Source organism: Tachysurus vachellii, chromosome 4 (assembly GCF_030014155.1).
Source record: "Tachysurus vachellii isolate PV-2020 chromosome 4, HZAU_Pvac_v1, whole genome shotgun sequence".
Classification (NCBI taxonomy): domain Eukaryota; kingdom Metazoa; phylum Chordata; class Actinopteri; order Siluriformes; family Bagridae; genus Tachysurus; species Tachysurus vachellii.
This window is the reverse complement of record NC_083463.1, coordinates 8,790,321-8,815,312: the sequence shown is the minus strand read 5'-3', so window position 1 is coordinate 8,815,312 and position 24,992 is coordinate 8,790,321. Positions and strand designations below refer to the sequence as shown.

Here is a 24,992-nt window from a genome sequence, read left to right as displayed (position 1 = left end):
TTGCCTGAATTAAAACATATTTCCTATAAAATCTATAATACTTTAAAATCAGGTTATCCCTAAAAAAGTGAAATAGGATAAAACTGCATTTTATATGCTGCAGGATCATGAACTCATGACTGAACTCACGAGCCTAATGTGTTGGTTTCCGATATGGCACGTAGCTATCCAACAAACTTGATCAAAGCCTGATAATTAGAATGTGAGGAAATCACAAGGTTTTAGTCACCTTTGAGCAGACTGACTGCTTTCACCACTGCGTTTCTTAAACCGGCTCCATAAACAACATGATCTTTGAAGAAAATTTTGATAGTATAGAGAAGATGATTAATATAACAAAGAAATAACATTTACATGTTATTTTGGTTAAAACTGAGGTACTGATCTAAAATGATTTTATTATGTTGGCTTTGTAGAAGCCAACATTCTGTTTTCCTATTTAAGCTTAGACAAGAATTTATAAAATGTAATGCGGCCTAGGGCTTTCGAGCCACATGCACCAAATTCGGCTATGTTGTAGACCCTGGTCTGAACTGTGTTGCTATTACTTTTCTAAGCGATACGTGTACCGGTACTTCCGGTACCGGGTCTCAAATGGCCTTTTTGCCCACAGACTCCCATTATAAAATTTGGACGTTTATAACTCGGCAACCTTTTGAACTATCTACACCAAACTCGGCCAGCTCCTTTAGGGTGATACTCTGAACAAAGGTTTAAATTGGTGTACCGACTGGCCTTCCGGTTGTGCCTCAACCCCGCCCCCAAAATATGCAAAATCAAAAAACTTTTTACAACATGGACATGTGACATATCAAAACACTCAGAACAATGAGGGGAACTTCCTCACAGGTATTCTGATGATGTCACATGATGTCACGTGATGTCACTTGAAAATAAAAAATTTTGCACAACATGGGCATGTGATATATATAAACAATCAGCCAAATGAGGGTAACTTCCTAAGGAGTATTCGGATGACGTCACATGCTCGTCTCCACTTGCCTCCAAATGTTTTGCACCCTATCTTTCTGTTCACTTGCCTCCAAAAGTAACACTGACCCTTATGTCCACTCGCCTTCGAAAAGCACCGGCCTTTGCGAATACTTGCACCATCAAAGCCAACATCAAAGTGTGTCGCGATGAACTTTACAAATCTAGTTATATTTTGAATCATTTTTGCAGAAATGATGACTTATGAATGTGGATGAATGGGGTCTTCCACAAACAGCATTGTGGATGACCCCACACACCCCTCACACACACTTTTCACTCCACTGCCATCTGGAAAAATGGTATTATAGCATTCGGGCCCTCACAACCAGACTGTGCAATAGTTCCTCCTCCTTCCCCCAAGCCATCAGACTTCTCAACAAGCAGAACTGAATTATACTGAACTCACACATTCACACCCAACTGTGTGAACTACACTGGACTGTACAGGTGTCTTAATCTCTCACTCAACACATTTCAATGCATTATTTAACTGCTGCTACATAAGTTTGTATATGTTTGTAATTGTTGCACAATGTACTTTATAATACAGTATGCACACTGGTCAGCGCTGTTCTGTGTACTTTGTGTATTTGTCTTGTATTGACTGTTTGCACTGTCCTTGTCTCACACTGTTGCACTAGGTTGCACATGTTGCACTTTATGTGGCTGGGTCTTAAGTCCTTTGCTCTGTGTGGTTTTTGCCTTGTTTTATGTAGCATTATGTGTTTTTTTTTTGTAGCACCATGGTACTGGAGAAACGTTGTTTTATTTCACTGTGTACTGTGTGTATAGTTGAAATGACTTGACTGGACTTGACTTGACATGACTTGACTGATCAGTCACATCAGCAATAAAAAGGATTTCCCAGATTGCTGAGAAAATCATGATTAAGGCAGTGGCAAAGATTAATAGTGTAGAGGTGTTAAATGTAAAAATGTTTAAAAATCTTTGGTTCTGTCTGTCTGAAAGGTTTATATTTACAACACTGTGCAAGTTTTTACTTAAAGTCTTTGAGGGGAAAACCCAAAGAATTCTCAAGACTAATATTATGACCATGTGTGTTTTTCTGGTAAAATTGCACGATGATTTAATAGACCTATTTTGTAGTTGGCTATTTTACCACACAGCAGAAGTTAATGAAGGTAGTTTTTGTTTGACATTCTCTGGAAATCAAGCATGCATGATTATTCAGAGCAGAATCAGGGTCACAGTAAGGTAAACACTGATCACAGGCATTGGGGAGTTTCTGTTTGTTGCTTTTGTGTTGCTGAATGAATCTGTTTCTTCTCCATGATTTAACAGAATGGATGAGTGGTCAGTGTTGCAGCTGCTAAGCTTGTAGACCTGCAGATGCAAGTGCATATGTGTGTCTGTGTCTTTGTGTGTGTGTGTGTGTGTGTGTGTGTGTGTGTGTGTGTGTAATGCAAGCCAATTTAAATTCTCCCCTCTCTCACTTCCTCTATTTTTCTATTCATTATTTTAATTCAATTTCATCTGTGCCGAAAAACAAATGTCTTTCTCATTGAATATATACAGTGGTTCATATGTGGGCCTGTGGGATACGTCATCCACAGTATAATAAAGATACACAGGCTTCAGATGATGTAGTAATTAGATTTCAGCTGATGAACTAAATTTGCTTCCTCAATGTGAAGTTGACAGAAGGCCATGCACAGGCCTCATCATTAAGGTATTTCCTTTCCATACCTGCATATTTGTATGCTCTCTCTCTCTCTCTCTCTCACACACACACACACACACACACTCTCTCTTTCACACTCTCTCTCTCTCTCTCTCTCTCTCTCACACACACACACACACACTCTCTCTCTTTCACACTCTCTCTCTCTCTCTCTCTCTCTCTCTCTCTCTCTCTCTCTCAGTATTTAATTAAACAGCAAATACTGAACATTGGTGCTGGTAATTGACCATGGGTGGTGGGTGGGGTCTAGAGTCCAACTTCAGCTAAAAACACTGTGTGTGTGTGTGTGTGTGATGTGTGTGTCAATGGTGATCACTTTTCCCTTCTGAAAGCTCCATTAGCAGATTTTTCCCTGTACGTTTTTAACGCTTGTTGCAGTGTGTAGGAACATGGCAATTTAGCCATCAATCAACTTCATAATCGCATTACTTCAGAATTTGCCTCCAGCAAAGTCATGATAATTATAAAATGTTTATTCTAATTAACAATACTTAAGACAGTTGTTGTCATTTACAATGTATGAATGTTTACACTGAAATAAAGGTGGTGTTTTAGCTGCGGTTTTGTTGGTTGATGCTGTAGTTTAGTTTTCCTGATTCTGAGAGGTTATTGGTTGTCTGTATTGGTGACGTCATATGATGACATTGCTAATGCAGTTACATTAGCGATTACATGTAATTTCTTGTTTCCTGTGATAGCTCCTAAAAAACAACAACAACAAAAAACTACAAGAGCATCTTATGGCATTGTGGGTCAAGAAGAAAACAGTGAAGATCACTTCAATTAGTCACATTAGTCACATGTATTCTATTAATAAGACACATCTTTCCATAATAATACATTTAATAAATTCTCTTCATTTTCACCTTCGTTCCCAAAGTATTTCCATTGGCATTGTAATCTTTCCAGTTTGAGCAGTTGCTCTTCACCACTACCACTAAAGATGTTGGTGTTGTTACTTGTGGGAACTATTTTTTTCTGTTGCGTTATGATTTACAGCTGGTAGGCTAAAAGCTGAGAATTCAATCAGCTTTTCTTTCAAGATGTTTGGTTGGAGTGCAAGAACATTATGTTGCTAGGTTGATTGATAGCCCGCTCACCAGCTGCAGCATTGGCATCCTGTAGTGCTTTTTTGGCACTCAGGAAGATTTCTGAGAGTGTTTGGCCTCTCAGTTAAATTGTAGCATAACAAAAACCAAACACAGCTTATATTTCTATGCTTATATGTTCCATTCTAAAGAGTAGACTCGTCACCTTTGTCAATAACTGTTGAGAGAAATCATATGAAAATTTTAATAGATTATATAAGCAATAGTTTATATATAGACAAAGGTTATGAATAGGTTATGAATAATGGTGTGAATGGTAAAATTCGATAGGGACTTGAACTGATTGATATCTACATCAATGGCCTCGGGTCAGGATCCATTTTGTGAGTCATCACTCTTTTGTACTTTTGATTAAAATCTCTTTCCCCAAAAATGATCAGATCTTCTGGTTAAATTTCAAGCCTCTGGCTCAGACTGTAAAAATCAAAATCAGTCCCATGTGCAGAATCGGCATGAATTCTATCTTTCATGAGCACAGATGGTAACATGCCTTCAGGATTTTCACTGTTGTTATTTTACAGCAGTTTTCACAAGAAATGATCTTCACATGTCGATGCGTCATAATTTGTTTCATTATACAAAATCTTCAGGGCTGTAATGGAACTCCCACTTCACACTGGACACATTAATAATTGCAATGCTAATATGTTTCATTAAAATATGATTCTGAGATTTATCATTTGCTTTGGAAATGCACAAAAATTCCTTCCAAGTTAGATCCATTCTTCAGTCTTCTACTTCTTCTTCTTTTTTTGATTATATTTGTAATTAAATCAAAACCACAGGCGCAATCATTACATTATTTTCTGATCTTGTCCTTTCACGTCTGATTATATTTATATATTACTATTTTAAATGTTTCTGATCGATGGCCTTGTCGTTTGACATGTGTTGTTATAATATTTTTATGACACAAACTTTTTTTGTAGAGAAGAGCCTCATATATAAGATCTAAAAGGAGTAACTAAACAACTACATTCTTTTAAACTAAATACTTTTTCTTATTCTGCTAGATTTTACACACACATTTATTAAAGGAAGTAAATGTCTCTGAAAGCCACATGTTTGTGCTTTGTTTGATAAGGTGCTTTATTCCTCTTTCCACAGTCTGCTAACATTTGGAACAGAAAGAGAGACGGAGAGTCGATGACACTGAAACACACAAATGATGGACAAGAAAAGTGGTAAGAACTGTTTTTTTTATAAAGATACTATTAATGTAATTACCTAATTAGAATTTATTCTGATTAAAAATTTATCCTGATTACAAAAATAAAATTTATCCTGATTACAGTCAAAACTCCTAAAGGTGTCTGGATTTGTATTTCAGCAAATGGCTTTTCCACCAAGGCTTCTGAGAGTGGGGGACAGAGGAAACAGCTGCCATATTCTGTGGAGACCCCCTATGGCTTTCATCTGGATCTGGACTTCTTAAAATATGTTGATGACATTGAGAAGGGTAATACCATCAAGAGAGTGCATATACAGAGAAAGAACAGGGGGCCAAAATATAGCACACTGCCACGCAATTTCAGCCTTCCTGGACATGGTGCAAGACCTGTAGCTAAAGACACATGGTCCAACACCTCCACCCTGGGGTCCAAACCCAAGTCGCGTGTAACTGAGGTACAGCAACTTTTTGATTTCAGAGCCAGCACTGACAATGCTAGCAGCAGTAGCAGCCAAAGCACCCCTGCTGCTCAATCAAATGTACAAGGTAGCAGCTACCTCTCTTCCCTCAAAACTGTGGAGCAGGCCCATATTCAGGCTTCCCAGGACCATCAGTCTTCTCTGAGCCTTAATGTGAGGCCACACTTGTTTCGGGCATCCAGCATGCCTGTTAATGTGCCGCAAAGAAAAGCTTCTGATGCTACCGAAGAGCAGAGCGGTAAATCACAGAATGGCTCGACTGAAAAACTATTTCGCCCTGTGGATGGTAGTGACAGAAGAGGGAGTATTCCTCAAGACAGGGCCAGTCTGCATCAACAGATAACAGCAGCACTGAAAAGGGTGCGGGAACTAGAGGAGCAGGTCAGGACAATCCCCGAGTTAAAGGCTCAGATTTGCTCCCTAAGAGAAGAGAAGCAACAACTTATTCAGAGAATTCAAACACAGTCTCATGTCAAGAGTCTGTCAGAGAAGGAGCCAAGTGAAAAAACCCAACAGGAATCCCAAGAAAGTACTAACCTTCCTTCTGCAACAAAACAGCAAGAGGGTCCATCCCTTCCCCAGGATACTGTGAGTGACAGTCATGCTAAAATTCCAGAAATAGAGGCAAATGTAGATAAGCTAGCCCAGAAAATTGAAGAGCCGCAAACTTGTACAGCTTTGGCAGAAGGACCAACTATATGTGTGGTCTCTATTCCAGTGATACTCATTGATAAAGTTGAAAGTCCAACTGATTCAGAAGGATCTGAGAAAATGTCGGAAGAACCTGAGAATGGGACTGAAGTATCTTTTGGAACAGGGATTTCGGAACATGGATTAGAAGAACAAGAGGAAAAGCCAGAAAAAAAGGACTCTGACCTAACATTAGGGTTCTCCATAACAGAAGAAAAAGGAGATAAATCTGAAGCCGCAGTGTCCCGAGATAAAACTGAAAAAACAGAAACAATTGATCAGTTTGGTGAAAAGGAAAAAATGGCCTCAACAATAAATGAACAGGATGTTCTCACTATCCAAGAACTCCAAGAAAAAGTGAAGACGTTGGAGGAAAGATTACGGCAGGTCAGCTGTGACCTAGAAACAACAAACTCCCTACTGAGTGTACAGAGGGAAGAGAATAGACAAAAGGATGTAACAATTCAGGAGCTAAGTGAAAAAGTAAAAGAACCCATTGAAGACAGTGTAGAGCAAGAGCTGAAGGTTCCAAAAGAGACTGAGCCATTTCCTCAGCACATTAGTACTTGTGAGGCATCAGTCAATACTGATAGCAAGCATGTGCTAGAAAAAGAAGTCCTAACAGATATTGACCTTCAGCCAGTTGACACTATCAAAGAACCTGACCTAATTTGTAGTAGTACTCAAACAAATATAGTTGAGACGCGAGAAATTGAAGTCTTAGCACAGGTGATGACATCTGAAAAAGTTGTTGGTGTGGAAATTGAAACATGTGACCAGGCAGTTGAAACAGATGAGTATAAAAATGGCATAAATGTCAAAGAAAGAAAAGAACTTGAACCTGCAGAAGAATTACCTGCATACATTGTAGACAGAGATGATGTAAATAAGGAGAAAATGAATGAAAGCATGGTCATTGAGACTGATGTGGCTGAAGAGTATGTTATCGTAGAAAAGACTGAAGATGATTTGGTTGGGACAGTACCCAAAGATAAACTAAATGTCAAGACCATGGTTTGGGAAAAAGAATTAGTAGAGAATGTTACGGTGGTAACCGAAACCATAAAACCAGATACTAGCACAGATGAACCATTGCAGCAAGACCAAAAGCAACCTCTAGGACAAGACATTCAGCCTCAACCTCAGAGACCTGCTGAAGCTTCAGCCTCACCTGCAGCCATAGGCCAGGTTGTCACTCGGATCCAAGGTCTCCTCAATGAACAGTGGGCCAGCCTGGGGAGTGGGAGCCAGGAACCAAAAGCAGAGGGCTCTCAAAAACAGCCAGTCTCAAAGATAAGCTCTATCCAAAGTCACCTCCGAGGCTCACTTAGTGCACTTTCAGCCTTCTATTCTCCTGTTCAAAAAGGAAGTGCAGCAAAGCAATCAGGTATAGTCCCATTACATTAATCACCCACAAACATGCTAGACACACTGGTGTTGAAAATAGTAATGGCCAACACTCTATTAACTGGTGCACTACGTACTTCCACACATTAACATTTATACACTTGGCAGATGATTTTATCCAAAAGAGAAAGACATATATATAAGCATAGCTGAGGAGGACACCTAGCAATGGCTCTCAGGTAACCCTGGGATTCGTTGGAATAACCATCCAATCGCAAGAAATTATAGATCATATTTTCCCAACCCTTGTCTCGGAGTACACCTGTTCTGTACATTTTTGTGCTTTCCAGCAGTAGCTTGTGACCATGGATTTTGAAGGGGCAGGACAACATTTGCAATAACAAACCTTTGGAGTTTAATGGGGCAATGCAAACACTGCGCAATTTATCATGACTAGTGACAAATCAATGGAGCACTGGCTTATAATCCTCAAACAGCTGCATTTTGTTTTCAAATCATTGGTCACCCACAATAGATTATTAGTATTTCAGTGGAATTTAAAATTTACAGAGCTGTGAATGGGGGACTTCACTAAGATTAATGGCTGATACAGTGCATATGGTACTGTTTTCCCAGCGTCAGCTCAGGGATTAGTTCTGATTTCTCAAAATTTGCTCATTTGCCAATTCCCACTGTTTAGCTTGCTTTCTCCATGTCATATAAGCTCTGTCAACCAGAGAGTGTGAAGGCTTGTACATGCTTCCTTCAAGACACATGAAGCCATCCAGTGCAACTTTTTGAACTGCTGATCAAGCTACACCATGGGCAACTAAACACATAACTAATATATTTCTTGATGGTTTATTTTTTTACCCAATGAATGATCTGTAGCAAGCAAACTTAGCCATACATACCATGTCTTCAGAAAGATGTTAAGCTTTTAAAGTCTGCTTTTTCTCAGAAAATGTAACTATTAAGAGACCTTATATTCTCCTGAATAGTGAATAGAATATCAATTTAATCACATATAATGTTGTCATTAAAGAGGTTGAGTAGGAATTCTAAATGCACATGTATACAGTGATAGCAAACATGCTGCTGCAAGGTTTTGGTTATGTAATATTTTTATTAAGTTTTATATAGATATATGTGGGTTTATTTGTAAAAAGAAGCCTGATGCCTATTTCGATTTTTAACTGACCCTACAAAATGCACAAAGAAAGCCATGGGGCAATTAACTTTTATTTTTTATTTTTAATGAACATTATAATAAGAATTTACAAGCATGCATCTTACAATAAACCATACTTCTTAGAGCAGTGATATTCTAAATTGTAGAATATGGTGGAGATGAAACTGACCACATTTCATATTCCCTTTCCAGGCCTCAAATCTATCATGAAGAAGAATGACTGTTCTGACAAGCAAAGGACCGGAGGAGCCAAGAAAAACCTGAAATTTGTTGGCGTAAATGGAGGGTAAACAATTTTTTTTTTGCTTATGCTAAATGTATGAGAATCTTAAAGCAAGAGAATAGAATTATTGATTTAATTGGTCCAGATGCTTGTTCTGCTGTATAATTAATAAGGGGATTTATCAAAAAAGCCACGCTAAACTCAATACAATTGTGATGGTGAAAAAATGAGTCAGTGATGGGTTTCCATATTGGTATTGTTGGCTATAAGTGCTCCATTTGCTGCAACTGGCAATGTTTTTTTTTTTTTAAATTAACTTCTAATGAACAGGTTTATAAACATGGTCAGTTTAGACAAGTGCTTAATAGACAGATTTTTTTGCATTAAGACTATAAGATTTTTTTTATAAGACTTTTAAGATTTTCTGTATAAAAAATACAGCATATTGTCCCACAACAATACGTTTTATACAGGTTCTTCAACAGATAATTTTTAAACATGTTGGATATAAGCAGCAATACAGCTGTTCCAGTGGATAATGGTGACAAAGACATATAATTGTAGATAAATAGAAATGTTTTCCTTCTAAATTCTGGCAAAACAATGATGTTGAGTACAGTGAAGTTTATTTGCAGCAGAGATGCTGATTTTACATTCTAGAACTTGATGGTTGTTTTGTATTTGCAAAAGTATGGATAAGTTATGGATTTGTTTAATTCCTTATTTAGGGATACGGTTTCTACAGATTTTCTCATTACTAATTCATGGTTACTCTGTCTTTTACCTCATTAAACTACACCTGATTTTTCCTGATCAGGTTCATGTGATAGTTAAGTTGATTGAAATTGATTATTAACTACTTAACGAATGGTCCTTATTATAAATATTTTGTTTTGCCCTTTGTCCTTGTATATCTAAAGCACCTAGACCTTGTGCTGTGTCAAAATAATATTTTAACTGATACCCAAGAAAAACAATGTATGATTGTACAGTCTGTACATGCACAAACCTGAAAAATGCTATTAGATCTAAGAAAGGTTTACTGGTTTAGTTTTGAGCTTAAAAGTTCACCATGTGCTAATTTGGATAAATTCAAATTGCTGAGAAATACTGATTTATTTTTTTCTGAGAGCAAATATATTGTTCTAAATAAGCCAAGTCATTGTACAAACAATTAACTATACATAACCTCATGTCCACTAATGCAGATGGAAGTGCAGTGCATATATAATCAGGCTTGTATGAATAAACATGTCACTGCTTATTTTGCCATGAAGGCTAATGTCATATTTTCATCTTTGTGTCCAAAAAGGTCAATGTCATTTTCATCAATCAAATTAAATCGGCTTTGTCTTAACTATTCCCACTTTCCTTATTTCATCCATCACCCCAAAGACCAGGTAGAACTAGAGGCCTTGAAGATGTCAGTTTTGTTTGCTTCTGGTGATGTAGATGAAGAGCTATGTGTGAAAAGTGGATAAACCTCAGCAATAACAAACGGCTCTTTGCATTTGGGATCAGGTCAGTGCTGGAGGAGGCTGTATCTCAGCTGTGTTTGCCCGTGACTCAGCAGTAATATAATTACCCTGATAGAGCAGATCTAATAGTTGATCATCCTGTACAGTCATCTTCTGTTTGCAATCACTCCCTTACTCACTTATTCATTGTTTACTGTTCTATATAAATCACTACAAACTAGCAACAAATAATAATAAAAATAAATAAATAAATAAATAATAATAAAATTTTTCAGTGTTTCAGTAAAGTAATGGGCTACCTCAAGCTATCAGATCAGATTTACTGAGCTCTGGTACAGATTCTACAGGTCTCTGGAACAGCAGAGGAGGGATGTTGAGTCAGCTGAGATATCTCAACCCAATTTAACACGGCTGGACGGTTCTGGGGCACTCTTCACCACCATCATCAAAACACCATCTGAAAATAAAACTCTGTTCAGTGCTCCGGTACAGTTCCAGACACTTGTAGAACTGATGCCAAGGTGGCTTTCAGTGCTCATCTGCTTACATGTTTAGCAGATGATTTTATGTTTGTTACAACTTTAGGACAGTATTCATTCTAGAAAACAAAAAATGTTCTACTTACAACTGTTGTCAGTAGTTGACATTGCTATATCGTGCATATTAGTGTATAAATTTACATTTACTTATGGATTTGGTGATTCATGAGTTAATTTCAAGTGGTAATGACTGTGCCTTGTGGTGCCTTTTTGCTGTAGTAGTAGTAGTATATATATATATAGGGGGATAGTTTATGGCTATTGACTTTTAAAATGGGTTGAACTTGGGATCCTCTCGGAAAAGGAAACAGTCTGCTGTAGAGCTCGACATAAAACATAATTGGCATCCAGGGCTCTAAATTTAACCCTAAATAAAACTAAATAAACATCCATTTATATGCATTAATTCCAAATGAACCTGCTGGTAATAGTGGTAATAATATTACATGGCATTGCAGATGAAGCAATTACTGCTATCCTGGTATAGAGGTGATAGATTCTAAATTCTAAAGCCTGTAGAAGATCAGCTAGGATTATCTTAAGAGGAGTCTGGCAGGACTGTTGTTAGAGATGACAGCTAGTAATTTCAGAATTTAACCATGCAGCTATGATCCAGGCAAACAAAACAGCACAGAATGACATTCAGATAACCACAGCTCAGTTAGTATGAGGTTTCTATACACAGCTTTGTTTCTCTGATCAAAAAACTGTCAGCAAGTTATAGATGTTATTATTATTATTACAGTAATAATGCCCCCCCCCCCCCCCCAAAAAAAAGGTATCTCATAAAAAACACTACAGCAATGAAATGAAGTCTATATTCCAGTCAAAGAGGAACGTTACTAGTTTGTTTGAACTCTATCCTTCTTTAAAGCAAAATATATTATACAGCTTTATCAGGGATTTATAAAATTAAAAACTGTACATTTTCTACATATGATCTTGTCTACATGTTGTTGTTCTATAATGTGATATTGGAGTGGAAAATAAGGCTTTTAGTTCAATTTAGTTTATTTTATAAAGAAAGTGGTTAATAGTTTAGTAGGATGAGGATGAAGAAGAAAGAAAATCCATTTGATATAACATGCATATATGTGAATACAGTAAATATCTGCTGTGAAGTGTTAAATACTAAATATTAGATACTAATACTATAATGCAAAAGTTCATGCTTATACTGCCTCATGGGAAAAATACCATACTTGCCTTTGGATTAGTTGATTTGTATAAACTGCAACAGAAAGCCAGTTTTTCATAAATATTAAAAAATAAAGTTTTAATTTTTAAATTATTATCTACTGCACAGTGACATTTTTATGTATTGGATGTGAAATTACTTTTGCAACAATTAAACCTGGCAAATACATGAGCACAGCACTTCACTGTGTTCATTGTGGAATTATGGGAATTACTTGCTTCCTGATATGATTTTAATGAAAGGGCTGGGTTTCTTAACTAGGTTATAACACAGATTAGAATCATACTCTCTCTCTTACACATACACACATATACACACACAGACACACACACCACACCTATACACACAGACACACAAACATACACACGGTCACACACACACACACACATTTCCTTTGTACATTCATAGCAGCCTACTTTTCATTATGTTCTGTTTTACGCATTGTAAAACTTCAATAAATAAAAGTACTTTTATTGAAATGCATACATGAACATGTGGAAGTTAGACTCAATAAACCAGATTGTCTGTAATGGTTTCTATCTGTTACTTGTTGTCATTCTGTTCCATAGCTGCTAGGCTTGCCGATTACTCGTATAAGCCAGTTAACCTTAATAGAGTGACATCGATAACCAAGGCTGTCTGTGTTGTTCAGCTATGAGACAACCTCCAGTGAGGAGTCCAGTGGGGAGGAGAATGAGGACGAAAGGGAGAAGGAGAAAGAGAAGGAGAAGGAGGTGGAGGAGGAGGTGGAGGAGGAGGTGGATAACTTGGAGACGGAGGAACGGGGAGAGGAACGTGGAGTGGCCCCAGAGGAGGAGAAAGAGGCTGCTACTGCTGGGGAGCAGGCTGAAGAAGCTCAGGCAGGGGGGTCCCAGGGTTCTGTGGATCCTAAAGACCTCCAAACTGGTGTTGATCCCCAGGAGGAGCAGCCCAGCAGGTGCGAAAGAGGGGCCAGGAGAAAAAAGAGAACTCAAGTTAAGCCAAGTCTGAAAAACACAGATGCGTACTATACATAACATTGTGCTTCTAGGATGCACAGAGCTTGATCAGTTTCATGCAAAGGGAATGAAGCCCAATAATAATAATAATAATAATAATAATAATAATAATAAAAATAAATAATAATAATAATAATAATAATAATAATAATAATGAAAATCACTTTCCTTGTGTCATCCAGATATCATTTGATGTGTCACATTAAGATATCATCAGAAAAATCACTGCTCATTTCACTAATGATGATCATCAGATGAGATATTTTTTGCTCATAATGGCTGAACTAACTCGATCACATTATATTATCTTTTTTTGTCCATTATTCTGTTCCATGAATTGTTTTTCATAAGTTTGCTAAACATGTATAATCCATAGTATGTAGAATACTCACACAAACATTTATGAACAAGAATGTTGACTCCACAAACTTCCTTCAGGTTCAGTTAGTTTTAAGTCTAATATACATTTTTAATATATATCTTGTACTTTATATTATATAAAAGACTTTTATATTCAAAACAAGAAAACATTACTAATAAAAATAAAAAATGAATAGTTTCATTTATTTTAGTAAGTGTTTGTATTAAATTTATTATATGCTTACGTTTATATTAATATTCTGTATTAATATTAAGGTATTATGACTATTCCTATTACTAGTCATTTACTATAATAAAAGTCCTATTAATCACACACACGCCCTCAAATACAGCCATCATACACATTCCATCTTCCACTTAGAGAAGATGCTGAGATATTACAGTTTTATATATATATATATATATATATATATATATATATATATGAACATACACAGTATTGTGACTGTGTGAGCTCGATCATTTCAGATTTTAATTATGTGAATTTATCTTTATAGTCACCTCTGACTTGAGGTAGATTATTTCACTTACAAAATATGTTTGTATATACGTATATTCATACAGATTTCTGAATGAGACTCCACAGAGTCTTTCTAGGTTCATAACTTGTATGTCGTGTGTGTTGATGCATATTAACAGCATGTAGGCTTACCCGTTTTCTTACACACAATCCTGGCCATTGTCTTACCAATCTTCAGCCGAGAGATAGAAAGCAGACAAATGCTGAGTGACAGGTTTAATAAACTTACTCATGAGAACAAGCTCAATAAGCCAGGAAGCCACATATAGTTCTAGCAGAGAGGAGATGAGCATATGGATGTCTGGAATTCTGTTCTAAACATAAATCACAGCTCTAAAGAGGAAGACGTGCGCTAAATAGAGCATGTGCTAGACAGCATCCTGAGAGGTGGTTAACATAATCCACAGCACATACTGTATTCTTGATTTCAGGCTTTCTGTTTTTATTAGATATTTTTTTTAATGTAACGGTATCTATATTAAAATACCCTTATAAGTCACCCAACCTTCACATGTTCATAAGCGTATAATGCAAATTTGCAAAAATGCAAAAATCACAGTTTAATTTTATTTATACATGATCATTTTTCACATATAGATCATTTGGTTTAATTTCAGAATTGTTTTTCTCACAAAAATCATTATTATTTCAAATATTGTACATTTCCTTTTTTTATGTTACAGTATATTTACTTTTCTTTTTTTTACAGTATATTTTCTTTTTTTTTTACTTTATATTTTCTTTTTTTTTACTTTATATATTTTTTTTTTTACAGTATGTTTTCTTTTTTTTCTTTTTCTTTTTTTTTCTTTCTTTTTTCCTTTTTTTTCCCGGTATATTTACATTGTACAGTATGTTCATCACCTTTAACCACACCGCATTCACCTGATCACATGTGAAATGTGTGTGATTCTTCAGTAAGGGTATATAATAGGCTCAGCTTTACATAAAAGTTGCTCTGATGGTTGAGTTTTAATATTTTGACTGTAATGCTGATGCATGGCATTATTATAATAATAGTAACAATAAACAAGTAATATAAGTAATATACGTCTTAATATAAATAAGTAATAAGTAAGTCTTAACACCCTAATTTGTATACAGATTTTTATTTATCGTATAAAAATATTTCATTTATTGTATTATTCTATAATTGTATCCTCACAATCCAGTCTGAACATGCGTTTTACATGTATTACTACTTTCTGTATTTATTTCATCAAAAGATTATCACAAGCTTTATTCACTAACTAACAGAGACTTGTGTAGAACATTGGACTTATTGTGAGTGTCTTATTTTAATTACTACTGAGCTGTTGATTGTGTTCTTGCAGTGAACTTGTAGATAAAAACTTCATGGCAGCTTGTCACTACCTAAAGGATCGAATGGCAGAAGTTTCTGCACCAAGCAAAGATATGGTAAGAAATCCAATTGTTTGGATACAGTTAAAATGACACTTGTCTATGTCTATGTGTATTTTATTGAATGATGTGAAATTGATTAAGTATAATATGTTAAAGTATTAAAATAATGCCAATATTGTTGTTTATCCAGTGTTCTCCTGTTAAGAAACTTTTTTTGTTGATCATAATTTAAACCAAAAATAATGGTTCTTCGGAGATAAGCAATGTCTCCAATTATTATTCAAATGAAATTTCCATTGTGTCAAAAAAACTTTTTTTGTGGATTTTAAAAAGGATGATACCTGTAAATAGTGCCATATTAACATATGTAATATTATCCTCAAATAGAGATTTATATCATATAGCCCATAGCATGAATCGGCACACTGTGGTTACATCTAAAACATCACACATTTACACTGACTTTAATATTGCTCCTTGTTTGAGACACATCTCTGTTCACAGGAAACTCTGCCCATGTGCATAAGTTTCATCTGACTTATGAATAACACTTGGGCTAAAGTCACTTTTTCTTTTTCTCACTTTTTTTTTTAAAGCCTTTTTTCCCAGAGAGCAAAAAAGTGAATTTTGGCTTGTTTTGGTTGTGTCCATGTTCAGCATTGTTTTTTCTTTTTGTCATTTCACAGTCCCCAGTAATGGTTAATAACTCATATGAAAGTAGACACTCAGAGCTTCATATGTTTTTAAAATGTTTTTACCTAGCCTAATAGGGGCAAATAAATGCAAATCTAAAATCTTCAGCCACTAAAATTCAATGTAAAGAGGCAAAGATATCTCACACTCAATTGCAATGATAATTAAATTGTTTATACTGAATGAAAATGTCTTATTAAGATGATTAAAATTGTTGTTGTCGATGCAAAAAGAAAACCCAAAAAGAGCAAAGAGGAGATTTCAATAAAATGTCATTATACAGTAAAACAGTCATCAATGAGAAGAGAATATTGACTGCTTCTGTGGTGTCTCTCAATTTTAGAGGCAGGTTCTGATGGTGCTTTATCAGGAATGGTTCCGTGTATCCAGTCAGAAAGAGTCCCAGGCAGATACGGTCACTCTGTATCTGAGAGAAGTTGGAAATCACACCCCCACTCTCCTGCGCTATATAGTAAACCTGGCTGATGGCAACGGCAACATGGCCCTACACTACAGTGTCTCCCACTCCAACTTCCAAGTAGTCAAGCTCCTGTTGGACACTGGTGAGATGAAGCATCAATTTTAAACACCATTCTAATAATGGCTCACCTCTATGGCCCATTATCTCCCTTTTTCTACCTTTATTTAGTGTTGTATGAAAATGTTCTTGCATGTTTTATGTATAATGTTCCTAAGGGCTTTGTGAGGTGGATCATCAGAATAAAGCCGGCTACACGGCGATCATGTTGGCAGCTTTGACAGCAGCAGAAGGACCCGAGGACATGGAGGTGTCCCAGCACCTACTGAGCCTGGGCAACATCAACGCCCAGGCAGGCCAGGTAGGTACATACTTGTATTATTTGTTTCCAGTAGGTACAAATGACCCGTACTCCAAAAATACACACAGTGTAGTCTAAAAATTAAGTTAGACTAGTACTTTAACACACACATACACAAACACAGCTCATGCTGTCATGTAGAAATTCTATTAATGATCATAACATAAATTCATGAAGTCATCAGCTTGGACTCTTTCTGCTTTCCGATAAGAATTCTTTCTAGAGTTTAGTACTAGTATTATTCAGGATAGGAGATTCCTAAAAGAAAATACTGGAATATGTTTGTCTCTCCAGCTAACAAAGTGTTTCTGTATACATATTGTTCTTAAAAGAATCAACAATTTACAGTACCTTGTGAGCTGACTGATTCATCTTAATGTTTTACTTCTGCTTGGACCTTGCACTCGTGACTCTGCATGAATACCCCAAAGATTTGCACTTCCGTAAAAAACATGCATCCAGCCTGGATACTGTAAATTCGTACCTAAAAACTGTTGCTGTGATCATTAAGACTGTTCTGTGTTCTGCGTCCCAGGGGTTTAATACAAAATATTCTCAGACTGCACATCCCTTTAACACACAATATTGCTTGACTATACTCTCTTACACCTGTGTACAGTAAAGATTTATAATCCCACAATCCGGTGACACCCAGAAGAGAAGGGGTTCCCTTTTGAGTCACCGCGTCACTTTGTCACCGTGACCTCTTGCTTACTCAGTAGGATCTAAATTTCTGTAAAATTAGCTTTGTATCAATGGGGGAGTCGTGGCCTAATGGTTAGAAAGTTTGACTCCTAACCCTAAGGTTGTGGGTTTGAGTCTCGGGCCGGCAATACCACGACTTGAGAAAGGCACCGAACCCCCCTGAACTGCTCCCCGGGCACCGCAGCATAATTGGCTGCCCACTGCTCCGGGTGTGTGTTCACAGTGTGTGTGTTCACTGCTGTGTGTGTGTGTGTGCACTTTGGATGGGTTAAATGCAGAGAACGAGTTCTGAGTATATGTCACCATACTTAGCCGTATGTCACGTCACTAATTCACTAATATCTGTCACTAAATGTGCTGTAATAATTTTGATTAGCCAGCCACTCGTAGTCCTCAGAAACAGTTCCATCTGTGTCAGTAGGACAAGTGTTACACCAAAACCTCCCTGCCCTCTAGAGCCTTTATTCCATTTACAGTGCTGAGGTTTATCCTGATAGCAACATTTTTTTTTTTCAAAGCAAGTTCTTAAAAAGGGATGTCACAATGTTGTAGCATTGCCCTGGTCTCTGGTTCCCTGGTTTAATCCTGAGCTCAGTTTTTTGTGTGTTTTATGGTCTTCTTGTGTCTTCTGGGTTCTCAAGTTTTCCTTTCTAAAAGCATACAGTTTGGTAGGTTGGTGAGAGTAATTATGGAACTAGAATCTCATCCAGAATTTATCCCTTACTTGAGTCCATTGTTCTTGTGTTAAGCTCTGTAACTACCGTGTCCCTACAATGATAACTCTGTAACTACTGTGTCCCTGACTGTGGCCCTGACCATGATTTCTGCAGATGTTTAAAAATGTATAAAAAACGATTCTCTCTTAACCACAATACTCTTTTTTCCTCATAGTCTGGTCAGACAGCACTGATGCTGGCAGTTAGTCATGCGCGCACAGCGATGGTCCAGGTTCTTCTCAACTGTAATGCTGATGTGAACACACAGGACCAAGATGGCTCCACGGCGCTGATGTGTGCCTGTGAACATGGCCACACTGAGATAGCCAAACTACTGCTAGACAGAACAGAATGTGACACTAGCCTGAAAGATAAAGTAGGTGATCAACACACGCACACACACACACACACACACACGGAGAGAGAGAGAGAGAGAGAGAGAGAGAGAGAGAGAGAGAGAGAGAGAGAGATCAGTGCAGCCAGCAGCTCAATTTACTAAAGCGAATTTTCTTTTCTTTTAGAGGAAACATTAAATGAAACATCTGAAGGTTCCTTATGAGCTTTTAAAAATACAACACTGCCACCACATGGTCAAAACCCAGTAGCAACAACATTTGGCGAGAATTATTTCTTTTATCTCAGCTGGTTCAAGGTGTAAAATTTTAAGCTTTAGATGTAGTTCTCTAGATATTGCAGTGAACTATACGGTGAAAACAGACAAACATGATGAAAGAATAGAATAAGATCACATGATCACATGTCTCTATGTATTGCATGTATATTCAAAAAAACATTAAACATTGAAGAACCTTTTTATTTCTAACAGTGTAATTAGGATTAAGGGGGCACGGTGGCTTAGTGGTTAGCACGTTCGCCTCACACCTCCAGGGTTGGGGGTTCGATTCCCGCCTCCGCCTTGTGTGTGTGGAGTTTGCATGTTCTCCCCGTGCCTCGGGGGTTTCCTCCCTCGGTCCAAAGACATGCACGGTAGGTTGATTGGCATCTCTGGAAAATTGTCCCTAGTGTGTGATTGCGTGAGTGAATGAGTGTGTGTGTGTGCCCTGTGATGGGTTGGCACTCCGTCCAGGGTGTATCCTGCCTTGATGCCCGATGACGCCTGAGATAGGCACAGGCTCCCCGTGACCCGAGGTAGTTCGGATAAGCGGTAGAAGATGAATGAGAGAGTGAGTGAGTAATTAGGATTAAAAGTCTTCTTTGAAAATAGGCACATTGACCCGGTTTTGCTCCGCAGAATCAAAATTGCTGTTGTTTTATAAATGTGTATATCTATGTATGTTTTACTTTGTAGCACGGGCACACTGCACTGTCTCTGGCCATCAAGTTCTCCCACTCTGAACTAGTCGACCTTCTGAAGGCCCATGCTGAGAAAGCTGGAGCTTCACACACTTCAAGTCTTCTCTGAGGTTGCTTGTACACTTCCTCTGCAGTAGCATCAGTACCTGCATTCACCCTTTGGCTGCCTCAACCAGACAAACTGACCAGTGAGACTTATTCAGGAAAGCAAAAATGGACTTTCCTCAATGTGGATAAGCAACAGGCCAAGTATTTACAGCTCTCTGAAGCGCAGTTAAACAAAGCTCTTAACTTAATGTGGATGAAGCATGGTACATTGTTACATCTTGTGTCCTGTTTTTCAAGTAGTATTATATTTTTGTCAGCAGACAGTAGACAGCATTATACATGAATGTTACTATAGAGTCTAACAGATACACACTATATTTATTTTATATTGCACCTTGCTATACTTTTTTTTTTTTTTTTTTTTTTTTTTTTTTAAATTCTCCTTTGAAATATACAAGGCCTGTCTGAATATATCCTGATGAGCAAAATTGTGTCTTCCATCAAGAAGGTTATCAGGTAATGCTTTTCATGTTAAAATGTAAAAGGTTTATTTTCTCTTTAGCATGAGGATAATAAAATGGCAGGATAGCTCCCATACCAAATACATTCACCCAATAAAATGCGACGGAACACAGAAAACGTTAGGGCAATGCTGGACTCTGTGATGCGCTTCACACTCTATGGTCGGGTGTTTGAAATAATTATGAGTTATGTTGAGCTTATGTTGAGAACAGGATATGCCGAGGTGATATAGAAAAGCTCCATAAAAAAATTTAAATGAATTTAAATAGGTATTGGTGGGAAAATCCATATTCTGTTTCCCACTTCATACACTGGCTTTTATAGCCAAATTAATTAGCAAGCAAGGATGACACACAATCTTTCCAGTCAGAAACATTAAAGAATAAATGACAAATACTAGCAGAATAAAGACACACATAAATCTGCAGTCACTTTGTGGTTAAACACAATGAAGCTAAAGCAACAACAGCTAAAGACTAGCCAGAATGGTATATTCTTTATAGCGATATATCACAATGTCCTTTATATGATTCTTTTTTTTTATTTTAATATCAAAACGCCTGAGCAGAAATGTTAATTTCTCTGTATTGCATCTGTTTGCACATAACTAACTCATTGTAGATTTTTATTTTATATTTTATAGCTCCCAAATTTTAGTCAAGTGACTTGGCCACATTTACTTGCCATGGAGTCTAGCTAATACATGTAAGATTTCTCCACCCCTGACAACATTTATGTCCATCATTTGCTGAAGCAAACACTTGGACGTGAATTGAATAAGATCCGAGGATCATCACTATGAAGTATTTAATGCATGCTGTTGTATTAAATGCTGAGATGATAATAATAACCCTGGAAATGATATAAATAACAGAGAAAGCAATGTTGAAGCTTTCTGCTAGACTTTTCAATTGTGCAAATTTGATCTGATTTTTAGGGAATCAGGTCTCTTACTGGTGTAAAATTGGATTCTTGTACAATTAGATTTTCTTAGATGCCGTATTAGAATGAACAAAATGTCTATTTTTTGGTTGCACTGCTATCCAGTGAACAAAATGTTATAAGATGACAATCAGAAATCAAACCATCTACATGTACAAATGGACTCATTTATTAGCTATTTTCCAGCTTTAGAAAAACAAACTAAAGACAATTTATTGGGCAATACGGAAAAAGAAAATCCTGTGGTGTCTAAAGATACCAAGATGACTTTTATTTGGAAAGTTTTAGGTGTGACTGAGTGAAGCAGAGTCTCACAGCATCATCTGTGACACATCATTTCAACAGATATTTTTAACACAGTCTTTAAAGGCACTTTAACATAAAATTGAAGCCTTGGTCTTGTACATAACGTATCAAATGTCTAATATTGTGAGGGTGAACTTGGAAAATGATCCAGAGATGACACACAGGGTGAACCAAATACGTAGAAAAGGACAAATCATGTTGTTTGACTACAAATACAAATACGAAGGAAAGTGGTACTTTATCATAAAAAGCGCTCTACATTGGACCCTAAAGTCTAATAATTATTTATTTTAAATGCTATATTTTACAAGCTGCTATATCTATGGATAGAGTATTCATATATTATCTATAAATTCAATATGTTTTGCTTATGTGTCTTTAAAACATGTTTGTATGAATATAGTATCTTTTTTATACACTGGCAATTTTTTTTTAACTAATTTCTCTAAGAACAATGTCTGTCCTGACCTCTGATCCCAGTGATTCCAGTACAAGAATTTAAACATCTTGTTTTTTTTCCCAGAAAGAACCTAAAAACTAATCCATTTTCTGTTTACTTTTCAAACAGCTAAAGTTTTTTTCCTCCATTGTATTAGATATATAACTAAATGCTCTGTCCCAGGACTGTGATGTTTTCCCTACCTTATATTCTTGCTCTACTAAAAGAAATATAAATAAATGATAATCTATATATACAGGGTTGTTTCTGAACCTTTGTCGGCTCTAATTGGCATCCGACATATAAGTAAACACTTGTACTGTTACGCCGGGTGAAGCTTTTATTCGAGTGCATTATGGACTTTGATTCAGTTGATCTGTACTCGTGCTCTGAATAGCAGTACTCTATGCGGGAAGGAAAAATGGAAAGGCCAAAAGCACATTATACGTATATGTTGAATGCCTATGACAGAATAATGAACGTTTATTTTGATAAATGCTTCAGCACCTGGAGAGTTATACGGACGACGCAGAGAAAATGCAATAGTGACGTGAATATACTCGATTTAATAACAATATTATTTGAAATATATACTGTGTTTGTGATATTCTAAACATTTATGAAAACAATACTTCTCAATAAAGTTGCAGTTGTGCGAAAGATAGCGTGTATGCATTTGGGCCCGATTACTTCCTCACGGCTTCTTTGTGACCTCAGTATTATAAAGTTATTTTTGTTTACATATTGGACAAAAATGAATAGAAATTTATAGCACACACATTAGGGATGAAGTGGTTTATTTATTTATTAATCAATCAATCAATTAATTAATTAATTAGTTGATATTTTTTTATTTTTCTTGCTAAAATATGCTAACTGCACTTTCCACAGTTGATGCCATTTATTCACTTCACAATCCACAACCCATTTTATTGGTAATATTACACAAAACAAGATCAAGAAAATAAAGCAACTATCTTTTCTATAAACATCTATAAACATGTACATGTATATAATCACTCTGTGATAAATAATGAATCTGTTGGTGAAATATTGCAAAACTTTTTAGAGTTCTGTAAGACTATACATTTCCCCAAGGCCATGGCAGTGCATCAGTTTGATTTGATTACATTTAAATTGAAAAAAAAAAATGTAATTGATTAAAAGAGACTCATTTGCAATGATTTTAATTAAATATTATACCAGTAAATATTATAATCTAGCCATGGGGGTCACAGTCCAGTGACTTCTGTGCCGGTCCCAAGCCCGGATAAATAGAGAGGGTTGCGTCAGGAAGGGCATCCGGCATAAAACATTGCCAAATCTAACCATGCGAGTTGTCAGTAAGAATTTCATACCGGATCGGTCGAGGCCCGGGTTAACAACGACCGCCATCGGCGCCGTTGACCTACAGGGCGCCGGTGGAAATTGGGCTACTGTTGGTCGAAGGAGTAGAGGAGGGAGGAGAGTGCACAGACAGAGAGAGAAGAGGAAAGGTAAGAGTGTAGGACTGAGAATAGGGACTCTGAATGTTGGTACTATGACAGGGAAAGGTAGAGAGCTGGCTGATATGATGGAGAGAAGGAAGGTGGATATACTGTGTGTACAGGAGACCAAGTGGAAGGGTAGCAAGGCTCGTAGTATAGGAGCAGGATTCAAGCTGTTTTATTATGGTGTGGATAGTAAGAGAAATGGGGTAGGTGTGGTCCTGAAGGAGGAGTTTGTGAGGAATGTTCTGGAGGTGAAGAGAGTGTCAGACAGGGTGATGAGTCTGAAGTTAGAGATTGAAGGGGTGATGTTGAATGTTGTTAGTGGTTATGCCCCGCAGGTAGGTTGTGAGTTAGAGGAGAAAGAGAGATTCTGGTGTGAATTCGATGAGGTGATTGAGAGTATTCCCAAGGGTGAGAGAGTGGTGATAGGAGCGGATTTTAATGGACATGTTGGTGAGGGGAACACAGGTGATGAGGAGGTGATGGGCAAGTTTGGAGTTAAGGAAAGGAACCTTGAAGGACAGATGGTAGTAGACTTTGCTAAGAGGATGGACATGGCTGTGGTTAACACGTATTTTCAGAAGAGGGAGGAACATAGAGTGACTTACAAGAGTGGAGGTAGGAGAACACAGGTAGACTACATCCTTTGTAGAAGAGGCAATCTGAAAGAGATTAGTGACTGTAAAGTGGTAGTGGGAGAGAGTGTAGCCAGACAGCATAGGATGGTGGTGTGTAGGATGACTCTGATGGTCTGTAAGAGGAAGAGGTCAAAGATAGAGAAGAAAACTAAGTGGTGGAAGCTGAAAAAGGAGGAATGTTGTGAGGAATTTAGACAGAAGTTGAGACAGGCTCTGAGTGGTCAGGTAGTGCTGCCGGATGACTGGGAAACTACAGCAGAAGTGATCAGGGAGACAGGGAGAAAGGTGCTGGGTGTGTCATCTGGAAGGAGGAAGACTTGGTGGTGGAATGAGGAAGTTCAGGATAGTATCCAGAGGAAGAGATTAGCCAAGAAGAAGTGGGATATGGACAGGACTGAAGAGAATAGACAGGAATACAAGGAGTTACAGCGCAGAGTGAAGAGGGAGGTGTCTAAGGCCAAGCAGAAGGCATATGAAGAGTTGTACACTAGGTTAGACACTAGAGAAGGAGAGAAGGACTTGTACAGGTTAGCTAGACAGAGGGATCGAGATGGGAAGGATGTGCAGCAAGTTAGAATTATTAAGGATAGAGATGGAAGGGTGCTCACAAGTGAGGAGAGTGTACAGAGGAGATGGAAGGAATACTTTGAGGAGCTGATGAATGAGGAAAATCAGAGGGAAAAAAGAGTAGAAGGGGTGAACTCTGTGGAACAGGAAGTAGATAAGATTAGAAAGGATGAAGTCAGGAAGGCCTTGAAGAGGATGAAAAGTGGAAAGGCAGTTGGTCCTGACGACATCCCGGTAGAGGTCTGGAAGTGTCTAGGAGAGGCAGCAGTGGAATTTTTAACTAGTTTGTTCAACAGGGTTTTAGAAAGTGAGAGGATGCCTGAGGAATGGAGAAGGAGTGTGTTAGTGCCGAACTTTAAGAATAAGGGTGACGTGCAGAGTTGCAGCA

The 24,992-nt window shown here is 37.3% G+C and overlaps 1 protein-coding gene across 2 annotated transcripts in view; it reads left to right on the top strand.

Moving 5' to 3' along the window:
* Positions 1-22,556, top strand: part of kank4 (KN motif and ankyrin repeat domains 4) — a 56,196-nt gene extending 33,640 nt beyond the window's left edge. For both annotated transcript variants that reach the window (XM_060867571.1, XM_060867572.1), the window contains exons 4-12: positions 4,912-4,988; positions 5,135-7,531; positions 8,876-8,969; positions 12,774-13,058; positions 15,355-15,439; positions 16,422-16,641; positions 16,775-16,917; positions 18,514-18,714; positions 19,648-22,556. In XM_060867571.1, the coding sequence (XP_060723554.1) occupies positions 4,970-4,988; positions 5,135-7,531; positions 8,876-8,969; positions 12,774-13,058; positions 15,355-15,439; positions 16,422-16,641; positions 16,775-16,917; positions 18,514-18,714; positions 19,648-19,761 (3,558 nt within the window). In that variant the 5' untranslated portion in view covers positions 4,912-4,969 and the 3' untranslated portion in view covers positions 19,762-22,556. The remainder of the gene's footprint in view (positions 1-4,911; positions 4,989-5,134; positions 7,532-8,875; positions 8,970-12,773; positions 13,059-15,354; positions 15,440-16,421; positions 16,642-16,774; positions 16,918-18,513; positions 18,715-19,647) is intronic.
* The last annotated feature ends 2,436 nt before the right edge of the window (positions 22,557-24,992 follow it).